The sequence below is a fragment of the Stigmatopora nigra genome, unplaced genomic scaffold (genome assembly GCF_051989575.1).
Source record: "Stigmatopora nigra isolate UIUO_SnigA unplaced genomic scaffold, RoL_Snig_1.1 HiC_scaffold_52, whole genome shotgun sequence".
In the NCBI taxonomy this organism is placed as follows: Eukaryota; Metazoa; Chordata; class Actinopteri; order Syngnathiformes; family Syngnathidae; genus Stigmatopora; species Stigmatopora nigra.
This window is the reverse complement of record NW_027551631.1, coordinates 97,501-117,503: the sequence shown is the minus strand read 5'-3', so window position 1 is coordinate 117,503 and position 20,003 is coordinate 97,501. Positions and strand designations below refer to the sequence as shown.

General features: G+C 43.0%; 1 protein-coding gene across 1 annotated transcript in view; it reads right to left on the bottom strand.

Annotated features, from left to right (window-relative positions):
* The window catches only part of hace1 (HECT domain and ankyrin repeat containing E3 ubiquitin protein ligase 1), a gene marked incomplete at its 3' end in the record, with an annotated part of 83,927 nt that overhangs the window by 45,455 nt on the left and 18,469 nt on the right, over positions 1-20,003 (bottom strand). The window contains exons 5-12 of the mRNA XM_077711868.1: positions 16,485-16,560; positions 16,262-16,393; positions 13,994-14,076; positions 13,762-13,858; positions 13,568-13,669; positions 13,388-13,494; positions 10,941-11,091; positions 906-1,207 (exon numbers count right to left, since the gene is read on the bottom strand). Of these exons, the coding sequence (XP_077567994.1) occupies positions 906-1,207; positions 10,941-11,091; positions 13,388-13,494; positions 13,568-13,669; positions 13,762-13,858; positions 13,994-14,076; positions 16,262-16,393; positions 16,485-16,560 (1,050 nt within the window). The remainder of the gene's footprint in view (positions 1-905; positions 1,208-10,940; positions 11,092-13,387; positions 13,495-13,567; positions 13,670-13,761; positions 13,859-13,993; positions 14,077-16,261; positions 16,394-16,484; positions 16,561-20,003) is intronic.

The following is a 20,003-nucleotide window of genomic DNA, read 5'->3' as shown; positions in this document are numbered from 1 at the left end:
TCAACGAGGTGGGTGTTGAGGTGGGTGTTGAGCTGAGTGCACCGCCGCTATACAACTTTGGGTTAATTTTATTTTAAACATAAAATCATTTAGAAGGGATTGATAGATACGTGCTCCATATAATGCCTAAGGTGGCATATGAGCAAGACTTAGTCAATCCCAAAAATTAATACTGTATTTTTACACCAATAGTGCGCACACTAAAAAGTCTAAATTTTTCTCTAAAATGGTCGATGCGCCCAATCGGTCAGTCCACCTTGTCTGTGCACTAAATTCCATTTTTGTATGGCCCTGACTGCTTGAGTGACTCGTTTTATTTCTTGCTGGCACACTACTTATTGCGATCAACCCAGCAGACGTTCACCCTAAAAATAGCCTCCCAACGCATTCCAAGCATTACGGTAAATTCATTAAAAAAAATCCCAGGGGATTGGCTAGGCATTTGACTTCCGTGTGCTCACAGCGCATTTAGCCCTCAAAAACACAAAGAAACAGCACACAAAAAATAACGGAGCGGGGGATTGTCATCCACCTTCCGCACTGTTATCTCAGTTAAAACGTTTAAGGAGACAAGTGAGGGAAACACTTCATGATGAAATAAAAGGAAATGAATGAGATAACCACTCAAATATTGATTAGAAGGATTAAGGATGAAGGAATGAACAGCTGGCAGCCACCAGTCTCATGGCTTTCCAGGACCGCAAAGTGGTTAATATGCAAGGGCGTATGTGCAATAGTGGGGGATCCATGTTGTACCATTATTCCCAACGACATGTCACCCGATGGGTCAAAAGACATAAAAAGGAGGTACATACACTATGCTATAATACATCACTAAAGGTATACTTTATGTAGCCATGGTTTTTGTTTTCCCGAACGATTGATAAGCATGAGAATGTACAAACCCTTGTGGCATCTGGCAAGAACAGCACAAGTAAAAGGCTTGTATCACAGCGCTAAGCCGATTGGCTGTCATCGAGATAACGTCTTCCCCATCAACATATACATCTTTTTCCATGACAATCTGATGGTCCATTGAGGTGGGGAGGCTTGTTGTGGTACTAGAGTGATCGACTTCCCGCTGTTTAAGAAGCAGGGAGGCTATCTCATTGTTAGAAATGGTGGATGAGCAGTTGGTGTTTCTGTTTATTTCAGTGGAGATCAGTACCAGCCACTCGTCAAGTGAATGCCAAAGCAGCTCCAGTGGCTGTGAAAACAAACAAATTGCGACAGGATTTTGAGATAAACAAAGAACATAGGTAATAGTGGTTCCTCGAGATACTAGCTTAATGCGTTCAGAGACTGACCTCAAATGTCGATTTTCTTGTAACTCAAACCAACGTTTCCCATTGAAATGAACTTAAAAAAAATGAATTTGTTCTAAACCTCTGAAAAAACATCCAAAACTGGATATTGGATTGGAAAAAACATTTATATTTGTTCTACTTTGCCATTTATTAACACAGTATCAAATAACTAGTGGTTTAATAGTACTAGAATGTGTATAATAGTAATAAAATTAGACTGATTTCGCAGAGGTGAGAGAGAAGGACAGAGAGGGGGGACTTTTTGCATAGCAACGCGCTCGTATCATAAAATAAACAAATTTAAATGAACTTGGATTACGATGCAGACACACTCAAAAATAAATTTAATCTAACCTACCACTTATTTCTAATTTTGTTGGACATTTTGATAACTTTCTACTCCCGGGTTGGCTCTTTTTGCCCTGACTCCACACTGACTTTCAGTCAATATTGAGGGTTGTCAGAGTTTGTATTACCTTCAAAATATTCCAAAAATGATGCACACAAATGTCCTCACAATAGGATAACGCACGGCCACTTTTCAAGGAGAAGAAATATACACGCCATTCGCACTGACTAACGAGGAAAAAAAAACACTGAAAAAATGCAACGCTCCCCCCAGTGCTTGCATTGACATTACAAAGAGGGAGTTGCGACCACAGACACATTACCGAGGTAGGAGTGGGGAGACAGTGCCCATGATGTTCTTAAGAACAGCCCCTCGCGTCCGCTGTCTGCTCGTTTATAAAAATGTGTCTCGTATCTCAAGATAAATATCTGCTCAAAATTGTACTTGTATCTCAAATTGCTCTTATGTCGGGGCACTCGTATGTCAAAGTACCACTACAATTCAAGTACCATATTTTCTCCACTATAATGTGCACTACACCGCATTATATGTGTCTTCAGGAGAGGCTGGGGTTACGTTACGTATCCACTGGATGATGTCGCGCTAAAGGGAATGTCAACAAAACAGTCAGACAGGTCAGTCAAACTTTATTAATAGATTACAAATCGGCTTTCTGACAACTCCATTAACTCCCAAAATGAATAAACAACTGTTTTATATTCTCCGAGGTTAAGTATTGGTATTTTTGTTACACGGCAGTGTTCTCGTTACCTCTGCGTCCTGCGTCTGATACGCACAGCTTTTCTTCCAGACGCACAATTTCAAGTAATGTGCTTTTTTCGGACGCAAAGAAATTTTTATCAAAAAAAAAAAACAAAACACATATATCCGATAGCAAACCAATTTATTCCACATAATCTTTGCGAAATAATTCTCGCGTGAACGAGACTAGCAGACACTAGCAGACGAAGGAGAGAAAGCGATAGCAAGAGTTTCGTAATAGTGTAAGAAAAATAAAAAATGTTTCAGAAAAAGCAAAACAGTCTGGATAGTTATTTCGCAGTTAAAAAATACAACTAGTAAGAAAAGAACTGCAGAAGATTCGATCGATGATCATGAAGCAAAACGGGGGAAGCAAGGAAAAATACGCACATTTCAAAAGACTTTTGGCTGCAAAGAGAGGAGGATCTACGAGCTGAAAGACTAGTACAATGATAAATAAACCCTAACCCTAAACCATATAATAAATAAATTAAATCTGAATGTTTATATATCGTTGCTTATGTTTTATTTGCATCCGTAGTATGTTGGGACTCGTGACAAGTTTCCTGGGACGCACAGTTTTCAGACAAGCGAATCCCTGGGACTCGCAGTGTGCCAATTGTAAAATTATCACTGACACGGTTTAGCTTTTAACAACGGCAAGGTATAACATTTATATGACATAGTGGAGGGGACCTTTTCCTCCATTCAGTACACATGTAAAACGTTCTGAGGGTGTTACGGTACATTAAATGTTCGTGCAATAATGTCTGACATACACAATGAGGCATTATAACATTCAGCTGTTGACATCCTTACTCCTTACTATGACAAACCTTGTTCAACTGCAAAGATGTAAAGCTCACTGTATCAGTTCATTCCTATTCTATGAATCCCTCGAATTCTTTGTCTTCAGTGTCCGAATTTGTCAGGAGCGGCTCATTTGCCCCTCCTGGCTTGACATTATTTCATAGCAGCTGTGTTCAATTAGTTGATTACGTCCTGAGTTATTCAAGTGCGACGAAAGTGTCAGTCACCGTCGGATCAACTGCGTAACTTCCTGCACGCCACGCCGAGACCTAGCATACAGCGCTACATGGTATATGTCTACATGCTTCGTTTCTGTTGCTTTTGGGATATTCAAGCCCTTGTTTTTGTAAAATTTGTTTGAATTATTAAAACCAGTCCACCATGAGAACAGCCCGTCTCGACCTATCCAGCGTCCCCGCGAATGGGTTCAACTTCCCCCGGTCGCGCCACGCTAACGGGGCGATCGTAACAGAACAATCCGACCACATGGACCCAGCGGGACGCCACACACGCTCGTGCCGACGCGCTCTTCGACGCCATCCATCCTTCTTGAAGCCTGACCACATGGATTTAATGAGAACCCTTCAAAATTGTGTGGAGAGTTTATAATGGACACGCCATGGTGTAAGCACCTCAGGGACTTATTTGCAGCACAGGAAAGAGGAAATTCAGATCCTACAACCACCCCTACACCCTCCCAAGGCTCAGCCCATCACACTGGGCTGCCTGCATATTTAAGTCATGATACCCAGGTGCCAACGCCCACAGTTCATCTCACATATTTTCTGATGTCAAGATCCAGCGGATCTTTTTCTCAATGGAGGGCCTCGGATTATTCTGAAGATGAGGACGATGGGGAGCTAATCAATTTCTTAGCCGGAGTTTCTGACTCGGACAGTGATTTTCAAGACCAATTTGGGCCCCGATAGACTCCTCCAGAGGATGATGGCCCCTACTTTTTTTCGAATTATTCTAACCCGGATTAACCCGACCAGCATCTGCACGGTCGGCTACCCACCTACAATGCGCCACCACGTGGCGGAGGGAGTGCTGTGCCATCCTCGCGAGGAGGCGGCGAGCACCGCAGGGCGAAGCGGAAGGAGGGCCTGGACACTCGGGCCCCTGACCAAGTTCCTCGCTTGACCTCGCCCGTCTAAACTCCTTGCTCGACCACGCCCGTCCGAACTCCTTTATCAACCTCGCCCGTCCATACTCCTCGCCCGACCACACCAATCTAAGCATCCCAAATTCCAGTAACGAAGCCACGCAAGAAACTCCCGTTGTCAATGGGGCCACCAGTTCCACCCGTGCCAAAGCCATTAACCAGGCTTCCGGTGCCCGCTCCCGGTCCGCCCGCTCCCGGTCCACCCGGCCCTGGTCCACCCGGTCCGCCCGTCGGACCGACCTCTTCCTTGCGTCGTCTCTGGCCGGCGTGGACGTCCACCGCTGACGCCTGCTGGACCGGCCACTCCCACGCCTCTTCATCGGCCGGCGCGGACACCCACCAGACCAAACACTGCCTCGTCTTGTCTCTGGCCGGCGCGGACGCTCGCTGGACCAGCCACCCTCACACCTCGTCGTCGGCTGGCGTGGACGCCTGCCGGCCCGACCACTGCCTCTTCTCGTTGCTGGCCGGCGCGGATGCCCGCTGGACTTGCCACGCCCACGCCTCGTCATCGGCCAGCGCGGTCGCCCGCCGAACCGACCACTTCCACGTCTCGTTTCTGGCTGTCGCGGACGCCCGCTAGACCGACCACTTCCTCGTCTCGTTCCTGGCTGGCGCGGACGCCCGCCGGACCAAACTCTCCCTCGTCTTTTCAAGAGCTGGCGCAGACATCCCCGGACGACGATAACGGCGCGTTTTTATTTTTGCTGCGGTATTTGTATTTATTCATTTAATGCTGATTTAGGCTGGATTTAACACAATTCTAGTGTATTTTGGTGCGTCTTTGGACGTATTGTTTTTAACGGGCAAATTACTCCCCCGGGCTTGGTTCGATTGTCTGAAAATCTCCAGTATTTGTATTTATTCATTAAATGCCGTTTTCCGCGTGATTTTAGTACATTTTAGCGCATTTTGGGGATTTTCGCCATTGACGTCCATGATTGTCTTTTACTGGGAAAATCGCTCCCTTGGACACGCTGAGTGAAAAGCTCCTGTCTTTGTATTTAAGCTCCAAGATTTGTATTTTGATAAATACTGTTTTCGGCTAAATTTGAAAATGAAAATCAGACATAGGCATTGTCGTCATCATTGACTTGACAAAAAGCCTAGTAGTCATCATACCCTCAGCAGCGTATGACGAAATTGTATAGTGCTTCTCCACAAGTTCGTCTTCCCAGGCAAGACCCATTAATGACATATTCATACTTGTTAGCTCTCCGCCTCCTTGAGCGCCATCAATCCGGCGACTGCAAGTTGCCTCACCGATGCCAACAAGAATAAGATGGATCACTTACCTCTCACAGTCTTTATACTTACCCTCCCTCAGTCAGCCTGTGGAAGGCAGATCCGCGCCAAACGAACTTCCTGTTACTTCATTGCGACTTAATTTCATAGAAAGGATTTGTGTTGTCGTGTTGTAGTCCTGATGGCTGTTGGGAAAAAGCTGTCCTTGAGCCTGTTTGTCCGTGCTTTGTGGGACCTGTAGCGTCTGCCAGATGGAAGCAACTGGAACAGGCCGTGTCCAAGATGGTATGGGTCCCCAACAATGGACCCGGCTTTTCTGAGGTACCGGGGGTTGGCAATGTCTTCTAGTGATGGCAGAGAGCAGCCGACGATCTTCTGGGCAGTGTTTATCACCCTCTGCATGGCTTTTTTTGTCTGCTGCCGTGCTTCCGGCATACCACACTGTAATGCCGTAAGTCAGGATGCTCTCTACAGTGGCTCTGTAGAAGGTTGCCAGAAGCTTGGTGTCCAATTTGTCCCTTCTCAGTACCCTGAGAAAGTGGAGTCGTTTCTGGACCTTCTTCACTACCACTGTGGTGTTTGTAGACCAGGAGAGCCTATCCGTGACGTGGACTCCCAGAAATTTGAAGGATTGGACCCTGTCTACACATACTCCGTCCGTTAATGAGGAGTGGGGCCAGGTCTGTGCTGCGCTTGCGAAAGTCCAGGATTATTTCTTTAGTCTTTGTGGTATTTAGTGTAAGATTGTTCGCCGAGCACCAAAAAGACAGTTTGTCGACCTCGTCTCTGTAAGCCGACTCATCCCCGCCTGAGATGAGTCCGATCACAGTGGTGTCATCGGCAAATTGGATGATGGAGTTTGGCTGGTGGGCTGGTGTGCAGTCGTATGTGTACAGGGAGTACAGGAGAGGACTCAGTACACAGCCTTGTGGTGAGCCAGTGTTCAGTGTAATAGAGGAAGAGATGTGTGGACCCATTCTGACAGTTTGTGGTCGGCCAGTCAAGAAGTTCTTTGTCCAGCAGCAGATTGAAGAGGATAGTCCAAGGTGGTAGAGTTTGTCCTTCAGAATGTCCGGCTTAATGGTGTTAAAGGCTGAGCTATAGTCAATGAAAAGCATCCTCACATAGTTCCCCTGGTGCTCCGGGTGGCTCAGTGCTGTGACTATAGGAAAGCGAACTAACTGGAGAGCAGTGAGCCGCTACACCCGTGCGCGCCGCCATCTTAGCTCAGATCCATTTGCATTGAAGTCATTTTTGTGCATTTTAGGGCTTTTATTGACCGTATTCGGACATTTCACCTCTCATGGCTGTTTTTTTACCAGAGAAATCACTACCCTGAGCTCGGTTTAAGCTTCCAACGAGCTCCAGTATCTGGATTCAATCATTAAATGCAATTTTCCGCGTGATTTTGGCACAATATAAATATCATAAATATACAAAATATTCTTGAATACTCTTGTCACAGGAAGAGTATTCAGGAATATTTTTATTAAGCACCAGCACCATATTTGATCTTTGTAAGACATGCATTTGTTGATGTAAAAATAAAATATATTTCCCCATCAATTTCTTTGCCCTGTGGAATCATTTCTTGCAGCCGTGAGAACAAATGAAGACAAAGTAGCAGTTGTTTAATTGATAACTCTTTGGAGTACGGGATACGCAGAAATATATACCTGTTAAATATAATTGGAAGATGTGGGATAAGACAGGTGTGGATGTCGTCAAGTTGTGGAGGTTTGTACGTGGAAGTACGTAGTACAATGTGCTCCTGGCATTATTGTTCAATATTCTTATATATGTACACCTACACATGCTCTTGCTACATGAGAGAAAAAATACTAGAAGACTGACTAAAATACAGACTAGAGGGCTTGGGAACATTACCTGAAAATGCTATTGAACACACTTACTTCGAGTGATGTGTGCCAATAAGAACAATATTTTAATTTGAAATAATTTCCCATTATTTTAGGAAATATACATTCAAAATGATTTGCTGAGAACCTTCATTCAAAAAATAATCTCAATGTTTTCTATACTGGTGTAAATTTTCTAGAGTTGGATTCCTGGATTCACAGTACTTACTGTTATACTGTTCTTCTGGCATGTACTGGAGTAGGATTCCTGGTTCTACAATTTCATTACAGTAGTTACTGTTATAACTATTTTTTTTCTTCTGTTACGTACTGTTCTGCATGCTTTGGTCCATGAATAAATGCCCTTGATTTTCTATTTGAATGTTGTTATCTGTAAGGGCCGTAAATGGCCTGCGGGCCTATGTTGAAAGACATGTACACACACACGACCGGGGGCGGGGTGAGCGCGTCGGCGCAACGTCCGTCGGCTGGTTATCTGGTCAGCTGGTTATCCGGTCGGCTAACTATCCATTCGGCTAATTCTCTGTTCGGCTAACTCTCCGTTCGGCTAACTCTCCGTTCGGCTAACTCTCCGTTCGGCTAACTCTCCGTTCGGCTAACTCTCCGTTTGGCCAAACGCCCCCTTGGTGAACTGTCCCTCGGCCAGACGTCTGTCGGCTAAACGTCCTTAGGCGAATCGCCTGAGTACCGGCAGATAGTGCCGTATGTCTTCTACGCCGGAAATAGACTCGCCGGCTGCTTGCCGTAGTTGCGAGACTTGTTGCGGCTCAATATTGATCGACGTATAGTTCACAGTTTATCATAGAATGCTCTGTTGACGCCAATCTAGCAGCTGGAAATCTTTTGTCAATTCATCCGGGATGATGGCGAGCACCCATTTAGTGTCCTCGCCGTCATACCGAGTGGATTGACAAGAGGACTATATATCCTAGCATGCACCACGCACGGGGGAAATGGATTCGCCGACGGTTTACCGTAATTGCGAGGCCTGTGGCGGATGAATATTGGTCCTGATTTCTCTTTCAGGCTATCTTCAGGAATTAAAGCATTGATCGAGTGTTAGGTTCATTTGTCTCACATTTATTATATATTTGCGCGCAATGAATAACGCTTTGCTTGAAACCGTGATAAACAACGGCGTTGCACTTCAGTGGCGTTTTCAGTCTTCCAATAGCATTTCAGGACAAACTTTCTCTCTTCGAAACTAAGTTGATTTCCAGCCATTGCTTCAGTAATTCCTTCAGGAATTTGTTTGTCCACAAATTACAGAGATGTTTGGTGATGACGGCAAAATTTACTTTCAGCAAGATGGAGCACCTCCTCACTACCATCGCGACGTACGAGCTTACCTCGATGCAGTGTTACCCGACAGATGGATTGGACGAAGGGGCCCCATTGAATACCCTGCGCGTTCCCCAGACCTAAAACCCATGGACTTTTTTGGGGGGGATACTTAAAAGACTATGTTTATGGCAACAAACCAAGGACAATTGATGCATTGAAATTGGAAATTGAAAGACAATGTCGGGATATTCCTAATGACATGTTTTGCGAGGTTTGCGAATCCCTTGGTGCGCCTTATCAGCGTTGTCTGGACAATAATGGTCATCACTTTAAACATTTGCGAACATAATTCTTCTATTACATTTGTTTCATGTATTCAATGCTATTTCACTTCACTCTATGTTCTTAAATAAAGGTTTTCTGGTCATTCTAAAAGTGAGTACATTTTATTCTAAAATTGGATAAATTTGTTGAGACACACTGTATAGAGGTAGAGAGAGAGAGGTAGAGAGAGAGAGAGGTAGAGAGAGAGAGGTAGAGAGAGAGAGAGAGGTAGAGAGAGAGAGAGAGAGGTAGAGAGAGAGAGAGAGAGGTAGAGAGAGAGAGAGAGGTAGAGAGAGAGAGGTAGAGAGAGAGGTAGAGAGAGAGGGAGGTAGAGAGGTAGAGAGGGAGGTAGAGAGGTAGAGAGGGAGGTAGAGAGGTAGAGAGGTAGAGAGGTAGAGAGGTAGAGAGAGAGGTAGAGAGAGAGGTAGAGAGAGAGGTAGAGAGGTAGAGAGGTAGAGAGGTAGAGAGGGAGGTAGAGAGGTAGAGGGGGAGGTAGAGAGGTAGAGAGGGAGGTAGAGAGGTAGAGAGGGAGGTAGAGAGGTAGAGAGGGAGGTAGAGAGGTAGAGAGGGAGGTAGAGAGGTAGAGAGAGAGGTAGAGAGGTAGAGAGAGAGGTAGAGAGGTAGAGAGGTAGAGAGGTAGAGAGGTAGAGAGGTAGAGAGGTAGAGAGGTAGAGAGAGAGAGGTAGAGAGAGAGAGGTAGAGAGAGAGAGGTAGAGAGAGAGAGGTAGAGAGAGAGAGGTAGAGAGAGAGAGGTAGAGAGAGAGAGGTAGAGAGAGAGAGGTAGAGAGAGAGAGGTAGAGAGAGAGGTAGAGAGAGAGGTAGAGAGAGAGGTAGAGAGAGAGGTAGAGAGAGAGGTAGAGAGAGAGGTAGAGAGAGAGGTAGAGAGAGAGAGGTAGAGAGAGAGGTAGAGAGAGAGGTAGAGAGAGAGGTAGAGAGAGAGGTAGAGAGAGAGGTAGAGAGAGAGGTAGAGAGAGAGGTAGAGAGAGAGGTAGAGAGAGAGAGAGAGAGAGATACACTACTCGGAAAAAGGCGCGCAATACAAAATCGAACTTACGAACATTTTTTCACATGAACGCAATTTGCAGACATGTTCGTATGTACCGTTTGTTCGTAAGTTGAATGTCCGTAAGTAGGGGAGCATCTGTATACAATTCAATAGGCCATCTCACAACAACTTCTATCCATGTTTCGAGATTCTCTCTTACATCCTCTGTCCAAAATGCTCCCCTTTTTAATGATTGCAATCCTTTATTAAGCCATAAAAAAAACGTACAAATGCAATGCAGCACATAGTTTCACAAACATACACATACAACACTGGTAAAAGTCTAAAATGTACAAAGTGGACGGCTTTCGGCCCAAACATGAGTATTACCTCTCCCAAAAGAATGGCCATGAAGGGAACTATTTCAGCGGTGCAGGGCACATTTTCACAGGGATTTTTGGCCATTATATTCATTTTAAGACAATTAATAAATTTCTGATAATGTTCACTAATTTTTGAGTTTCTCACATTATTCGCACAAAATCTGGACGCTTTGATCAATCTTAAAGGGTTTAGTCAGCAGCTGTGTGAGGACCGAGGAACAAATTAGAGAATTTACATATAATGTACACCTCAATTTACAAAATCTTTTTGTGTCTTTTTTTTACAAAAGTTTTAAAAAAAATGTTGTCTAACCAATTAATTTCAGAAGTAGAGCTAAGACTGTGTATACATATTAACTGAAGAGGTGAAGGATCATTGTAGATATTAAAGCAGAAAGCCCTGAAAGGTAACATTACCTCAGTACGTTACAATACAAGGTACCAACCTTAAAGACCTGACTACGAGGAGTCTTGTTGCCGTTGTACCCCATATCATTCCCATTATTTGGTGTTGACGGTCCCAGGCGGAATACATGGCAAAAAATTCGAACAATCCTTAATAGACTGTTCATCTGCGCATCATAGCTGCTGGATAGGCTGATGATAAAAGAAGCAATAACAAATAATGTTATTTATTAACTTATTTTTAGGGGCAAATGTTGAAATGCCTGACACGGGCACAAAAAATAAATAGATAAACGGACGCTCCCCTACTTACGAACGAGTTACGTTCTGTGCGCTTTTTCATAAGTTGAATTTGTTCGTAAGTTGATTCATTGCTAAACTTTCGATATTCTTATTTAGGCCTTAAACATAAATTATAATACAAAATGTACTTTAAGGCTTGTATAAGTAACCAGGATTGGTTTGTTCTGAAAAAAACATTTAATAAAATGGAGAGAGTACATACAGTACTGTATACGGTACGGCAGGGGTGGCCAACCCGCGGCTCCCGAGCCGCATGCGGCTCTTTGCCCGGTTTCATGCGGCTCTTACGTCCATATCAAAGTTTGTATTTGTGTTTTATTTTTATTTGCGTGTGCGCTTCGCTTGAGTTCAATACGGTATTTTCGTCCAATGCGCATGTGCTTGGGATGAAAATACACCTCAAAGTTTCCCAGTAGGAGCAAGTTCATTTGAGTAAACGTTTTTAACAGAGTGGGAGAGCTCCCGTGAACCAGAAGCGACAATGAACGGCGTCGCGCACACAAAAAGTATCCCAAAGATCGAGCGTCGGCTGAAAAAGCCACACCCCCTGCGAGGCAGACCAAGGCGAGAGTGCTCAGCCGGGAGCAGCCAATAGGAGAGCGAGGTGTACACCCACGTGGTGGGCGCGCTAGTTAAAAGCCATTCATAATAAATGACAGCTCACAAGGAGCGAATGTTGTGCAAAAATAGGCTCTGATTTTATGACAGAAGTCCCAATGAGTAACATGCATAGTAAAAGAAAAATGCGATTGTAAATTATTATATTTTTGTTTGTGGACCTGGTTGAACTGAGTTTGTCTGTATGAGACAGTGCACACAATGTTCATTGTTGATAATGACTGGCCTGTGCTGTTAGTACTGTAGGAGTCAATTTATGTCATTACTATGCTGGTGTGTGACATTTACAATAAATCTGGCTGAGCAAAGGTATGTGTGCGATGTGGCTCTTTGCGGTAACACAGTAAAAAATGTGGCTCTTTGCGGTAACACAGTAAAAAATGTGGCTCTTGGTCTCTGACTGGTTGGCCACCCCTGCGGTACGGTATATGTCTCTAAAAAATGATGACTGAATCAAGGGGATGGCTTATATGTGCACAAGACTTAAAGTGTTGCTATCCTCTTTTTCACCAGTAGATATTGGCAAAATAACATTTACTATTTGTTGGTTATTTTCAGTTTTTCCAGTATGAAAACAACCATTCTCCCCGGGCCTACGTGAGTTTCCTCCAGGTACTCCAGTTTCCTCCCACATTCCAAAAACAGGCTGACTGGACACTAAATTGCCCCTCGGTATAGGTGTGAGTGTGCATGGTTGTCAGTCTCCTTGTGCCCTGCGATCGGCTGGCTACTAATTCAGCCTCTGGCCCGGGGTCAGCTGGGATAGGCTCCAGCACCCCCTGAGACCCTAATGAGGATAAAGCGGTTCAGAAAATTAAATGAAATGAGATGGTGGCATCTGCACATTTAACTGTAATGTCCCAATTCAGAGAGTGGTGGTGAATTTTTGGTTTTCTGTCCAATACTTTCAGAGCTTTCTTAAAAACGATTTCAATTGGCTTTAGTGTTGTCTTGAAGGCCGATCACCAAATTTTTAGGCAGTAAGTCATGTGATCATTGTGTCATTGTGTCAAAATATAATTTGGCAGACTCAGGGGTTAGTATTTAAATTCTTGGACTACATTGATTGTTTTGTCTTGGACAAAAATGTTGGTGTCAGTGTGAGTTGTCGCTCTTTTTGAGAAGTGCACACAGTCCCTTACATGTTTTAATGGAGTTGGGATTTTTCAAGCCTGTTATTCGTGCTCATCATTGCATCTGTGAGTGCCTGTGCAGCATGTTTTTTGTCTTTTTTGTCTTGTCGCGTGGTCATATAAAACCACATCATACATTTGGCATGTGACAATCGAAGGACAACAGCGTGGCAGATCATGTGTGTTAAGAATGAAGAGCAGTGGGCCTAGACCTATCACTGACCCCAGCGGTACCCCAAGAGTAATTTCTATGATCTTACAAATAAGTATGACTCAATCCAATTTAGCATGCTTGGAGAGAAATTAAAATTAGGTGGTTGATGGTGTCAAATACCTTTTAGAGGTCAATGAAAACCGCATCAATGATCATAATATATTTAATCTGCTCACAGGTAATGCTAATTTCTGTGAAAGAATCATGTTTAAAATCATACCTGAGCAGCTTATGTCCATTAGTGGTGGCAACTTCTGCCAAACTTGTCAAGATTCTCTGGTAATTACTGTCACTCTGCTGAGAAACATGCTCCAATACCTGCCTAAGCTACACAAACGCAGATATTTCTTATTAAAGCCATTGACCACCACCACCAAAAAATAAAAAATAAGAGTCAAACCATTTTTTCTTTGATGTCATCATTCTGTGTCATCTGAATGAGCATCTGGAAGAGTCTGCTGTGGTGCTGAATGAGGATTTCACAGGTCTCCCCATACCCTCCCTTAAAAAAAACAAGAAATACACCAATATTGGTGGAAAGTAAATAATTAAACTGGAGAAAAAAAGACAGTACACATATTTTATAATGCAAACCTGCACACAGAGATCAAGAGGAGTGATCCCATTTTTGTCAGCAAGGTATTTAGCTCCTCGAGAAAGCAGGATTTGTGCTGTGTCTCTTTGGCCATGGCTACAAAATTTGAATAAAAGTAGTTTGCAAATGTAAAATGTTTTTTTTTTCCACAAGAGGACAAGAGAATCATTACAGATATGCATTTAGTATATAACAAAAAATATTTATGTTTACTTTTACATATTACATTACCTGCAAGCAAAGTAAAGAGGTGTGGCACCTGAGACATTTGGTCGGTTGATGTTAGCGCCACTGTCTAGGAGGCAGAGCACTGTCTAACCACACACAATATCAAGAAGTCATACAGGGGAAATTCAAGAGAAGCGCGAATTAACATTTGCTAAAACTGTTATTTGACAGCATCTGACATATTGCTAGGTGAGCTGGCAGAAAAACAGTCAGGAATTAGTACGCTCAAGTCTTAACAATCCCCCAGGTCAGGTGTTATCAGAACTCTAAATTTGCGGTAACACAACACACATTCCCTTCTGAAGTAATATGAATAGTTTGGGTGGTGATCTGCCTCCTACTGGCTGATTGAAGGTAAGTGAAAGACATTGAGAGTTAAGTGGCCCACTCGGGGGGGTTGATGTTGTGGTATCCATAACAGCAGAATGCCAAATTACGAGTCCGTAACCATCAATTATTTAGGTATTTTGCCGAGTGAACCGACCTTGTGGAGAAGCACTACCAATTTCGTCACGCGTTATTCCCTGCCACATCTTCTTTGGGTTATTTTCTGTGAAATGCTCCTCAATTTTCTTAGTATATGCTGCCTAGGCCTTTCTAATGCCTCTTTTCAGCTCTGCTCTGGCAGCTCTATATTTTGGATTGGATTGGATAGCTTTATTCCTCTCGTATTCGGGAAATTACATTGTGGCAGTAGCAAGAGGGTGATTAGACAGAACAGCAAAGCAAAAGCACAAAGTACAAAGCAAATCAAAGTAAATGGAATCATCAAGTCATTAAGACATAAAAGCAGCAAAAACACAAAACAAAAGCTGGAACCACAAACAGGAAGTCTTCCACGAGATGGGGAACTTCTGCAGACTGTGACCGAGGTGGATAATATGCAAAGTCGCTCTTTCAAGCTTATCCGCACAGTTCCTCAGGAGTCTGAAGATGAAGAAAGATTTTAAGATTTTTAAAGATGTTATCTTGGTTCCCTGATCTGAAAACGGTGTCACGGCATTTGATTAGCGCCTGTGTTTCATTGGTCATCCAGGGTTTTTGGTGAGGAAAAAACCCATAGCCGTTTATTTATAGTGACGTTGTCAATGCAGTTTTTGATGTAGGAAAGTACAGTGTCTGTGTAGTCCTGGAGGTTGTCGTGTCCAAAACCTTCCTATTTGGTGCGGGAAAAAGTCATGCAGCTGAGAAAGAGCGTCCTCTGACCAAGTTTTTATTATCTTTATTTGTGGCCTTGTCAGCCTCCGGAGTGGAGTGTAAGAGGGGGTGAGAGATAGACAGGGGTGATCTAATCCAGCTAGATGAGGGAGGGAAGTGGCTTTATAAGAATGTTTGATGTTAGAATAGACATGGTCAAAAGTTTTGTCTCCTCTAGTATTACATTTTATGTATTGAATAGACCATCTGGCGTTGGTCAAAAAGATACTAGGAAGCGGTGCTCAGTGTGGTTGGGGTCTCAAATTAGCAGCAAGGCCCGACCGGCATCCGCGCTTTTGCTTCCTCTCTCTTTGCGGCCTTCGACGTACTTTGCGTGGGCTGGCTATCCACGGAGATCACGGAGGTCTCGAGATGTCCTCGGGGATATCGTAGGTCTGTTGGTAGTTTGTTGTGAAATTGGATATATCGCATCTCCTTCCGATAGTGATTAAATCCTGGCGACTCTACGATAACAAACAGCACAAAACTGGAGAGCATAGAGCGGCTGCGTCAGTGCGCGCCACAATCTTGAATTCTTAATGCAGTGTTTATTGTGTTCATGTTTGTGTTCTATCTCTATGTTTCATCCCAGTAGCCTTCTCTTGTTCCCATGTGTTTCAATATGGGTAGATTTTGTATACATACACTTGTTATTCATTTTGTGATTTTAGTGAATAATTTTAATCATTTTCTCTCATTTTTGTGTTTTTCACACCTTTCGTACAAAATTGGGACATGTCGAACAATTTTAAAAGGCTTAGTTGGTAATTGTGTGAGGACAGTGGAACAAATTAGAGAATCTACATAAAAAACACTGCTCTACTTGTCAAATTTTCAAGTTAGGAAATAAGTTCTGGAATCAATAATTTCGTAATGAGAAGTATGACAGTATAAATACACACACATGCACACACGCGCACGCACGCATGCCCGCGCACGCATGCACGCCCGCGCACGCATGCACGCCCGCGCCCGCATGCAGGCACGGACGCTCACACACGACTTGGCCATATTATTCCACTCAGAAAAACTGAAGGATTCAAAATAGTGATGCCAAAAACTTAAGTGGCTTACAGTTTTGTGCCCATTCTGACAGGCTACATGCAATGCTGTCTGCCCCATGGCATCATCAACATCAACATTGGACACATGCTGGACCAGATCATGAAGGAGTTCAGTCCGCCCATTCACGGCCAACCAGTGGATCTGAACCAGAGTAGAGGAAAAAGACAATAGTCTGAGAGCACTGGCTATTTGAATACGTACAGTATATAAAATATCATTATTGTTCACTCACAGCTGTCAGTCCCTCATTGTTGCAAATGTTGACATCAGCATTAAATTCCAGTAGTTTGCCCATACATTTCTTCTGACTGAAAGGAATAGTATAAGAAGATGCATGACCAGCTTGTTGAACATTCTAAACCACGTGTCAATCACATGGCCCGCGCGGGGGGTAGGGGGGGTGGGGGGTGGTGTTTAATGTGGCCCGCCATATCATTTATGTGGCCCGCGAGAGCTTTAAAAGAGTGCTTTGACTATAATCTACATTTCCCATAAAGCCTGTCAAATATGATGACCGCCAAGTGACGGCGCAGCGCCACCTCATACTTTGGCCACTCCACTGCAATGTTTCAATGTCAAGGAGTTTAATTGAAGGTGAATGAATTATCCCAAAATGTCCAAGAAGAGGAAAATTGATGCAGACGGGAGACTATTTCAAAAACGATAGGAAGGGGAGTACTTGTTTGTGCTTCAAAGTGAAAAACCGGTGTGTCTTTTGTGTCACGAGGTGGTGTCGGTTATCAAAGAATGAAACCTACGTTCGGCATTTTGACACGACACACGGAGCTAGGTATGGCAAAACTGGTCAACAAGAAAAACAAGAACTTTCACAGGAATTAAAAGGCAAACTGCAGTTGCAGCTTAGTCTGTTCACAAAAATCCACCGCCAAAAACAATGCAGCATTGAAACCTAGCTTTAGCGTGGCTGAAGAAATCGCCAAAGCTTCCAAGTGCATTTTGGAAGGAGCGTTTCTGAAGGAGTGCATGCTGAAGGTCTGTGAGCAGGTGTGTCCCGACCAGTTACAGATTTTTAAAATAATCAGTTTGGAAAGAAACACCATTGCTGACCGAAATAAGGAACTGTCATAAAATCTTGCAACACAGCTAGTAAAGGAAAGCCCTAGTATGAACTGTCGGATCCAAAGTGGCTGTGCGACTTCGCCGTGTTGTGTGACATAACCGGGCATCTCACCCAACTGAATCAGAAGCTGCAGGATCATAAACAAGTCATCACGCATATGTCCGACACGATCACCGCTTTCCAGCTTTAACTGGATCTATGAGTGTTGAAAGTGAAAGAGGATAATCTTGCCCACTTTCCTGTTTGTCAGAGCAGGTCTACCTCCTTTCCCGAGATGTTTCCATGTGCTCCGTTAGCTACCAAACTGATCCAGTTACAGATAGTTTGAACAGCGCTTCTCTGACTTCAGAGCACAGCAGTCTGACTTTGAAATGTTTGCTAATCCTTTCACCACCGACGTCTGCACTGCACCCCACTATCTTCAGATGGAGTTAATTGAGCTCCAGAGTGACAGTGGCGTGAGATGGAAGTTTCAGGATGCAGCAATCCAGGACTTTTACCGTCTGTTGCCCCTGCTTTGATACCACAGCTTCGACTTCACGCAGCCCGTGTTATGTCCATGTTTGGGAGCACCTATCTTTGCGAGCATATGTGTTCGATAATTAATCTGGACGAAAAAAAAGTACAGATCACGCATCTTTGATGATAACCTTCATGCTGTTCTGCGGATTGCCTCAGCAAAGGACTTTTAACCAGACATTGACACATTGGTGACCGGAAAACGGTCTCAGACATTTGGTCAGAAAACAGGCAAGTAAGCATTCATTAAAAACATCATTAGAATATAAGTAAATGTAACTCAACCAAGAAGCAGAAAAGTTAAGATATGTGTGCAATTTAAAAATTATGCCTGTGTTGTTTTATTTTCTAAACTTGAACAAAGGATCGTAAAGAGGTGATCCGCTTGTGTTCAAGGACAGTCAGCATAGAAAAACCTAAGAACTTGACCAATATAATAGTGAACTGAGTCAACTTTTATTTTGTTTCAGGTTTAATATGTATATGCAGACAAATAATTGTAATCAAACTATTTGTTGGAAGCCAAAACATTTAAAGTTAAAAAAAAAAGTTCAAAGTTAAAGTTCATTTCATTTCAAGACAATGTGCAGCCTTTTTTTGAATGCAACATGTCATACACTAACAGTTGTTGATTTTACAACAGCCCATTTTAATGGGAAGTTATTGTGTTATTACTCTGAATACTTGAATATTCACCCTGATATATGATCCACGATTGAAGGAGTCATGTGGGTTTCATATGCTGACAAATTATAAAGATATGTTATAACAAAATAACAAGCAAACATTTTTTCAATGTAACTGTAATACTTGTGACTTAAATAAGTAATAAATTCAGTTATTTACCATGGAGTAGCAGTTACATTTTTTTAAATTATTTTACATTTATATGTTACATCTGGCCCTTTGAGGAAATTATGCTGATATGGCCCTCTGTGAAAAATAGTCTGACACCCCTGTTCTAAAGTGTCTTTAGATCTGAGTATGAAAGTGAATGGTTGTTTATCTCATTGTGTCGTCCAGCGATTGGCTGCCAAACATTTTAGCGTGTGCCCCACCTCCAGTCCATAGTTGGCCGGGATATCATCCAGTGACACAACACCTCTTAATAGGATAAGAGGAACAGAACTCTAATGAATGATTGAATGTCTGTAATAAAAATTCTACTAAGTTTTTTTAAAATTTGGTGTCTTCATTTGATGTGCTCAGCAGAGCAAATGCATAGTATTCAAATATTTCCAATGCATTTGACTTTTTTCAGATATCATTCCTAGAATATAGATCTAGTATTACATATTAAAACGCTTTTTAAACATTTTTATTTTGCATTTTATTCTCAAATAAGTAAACAACCACATAGTGTCAGCAAAATGTGGTGTGATCCGCTTACCCTCTGCAGTACATCACGTTCATTTAAAAAAAAATCATGAAAATGTCAAAATCTACGCTAAAACTGGCAAGCGGAAGACAGGAGATGAAAAATGGCGGAAGTCCGGCCAGTGCTTATTTTTCAGCACTGAAATGGGGTGGACTCTGCGCAGAAGATGCAAAATTTCACCGAAGAATGACGTGCCGATAATACAGTGTCGTGCCTTTTCTCCGGAATACATTACATACATTTTGCATTGTGCATAGAGACTACGCTAAGCCTCTTCCAGCATTGTATGGATTTATAACCAAATTGAAAATACCTCTTAAATGTCTTGCATCATCTGCACTGTGCAGAGGACTTGAACTGAATTGAATGCCTTTATTGTCTTTATAAAAGTATACTGGACTTGGACTAAAACTCCCAGAGTTTTCTGAATAAAAGTTTACATTTATTACATTTGCAGTTTTTTACCCTATATAAATACTATATTTGATTTGTTTGTATGCACCAACATAAAACCTGCATTCCAATGTGGAATAAAACACCTGAATGAACAGCATATTAGCCTGGTGGTGGTTTTGTGCACGTGTTATACGTGTCTATAAGCGTTTTTGATGGCGCCCGCCTACTTCGCGGAAATGCACTTATTGCGGGGGGTCCCGGTCCACATTAACCGCGATAAGCGAGGGATTACTGTACTGTATACAGGGGGGTAATTTGCATTTTTGAAGGGGAATCCCTACTTCGCGGAAATTCACTTATCACAGGTGGTCCCGGTA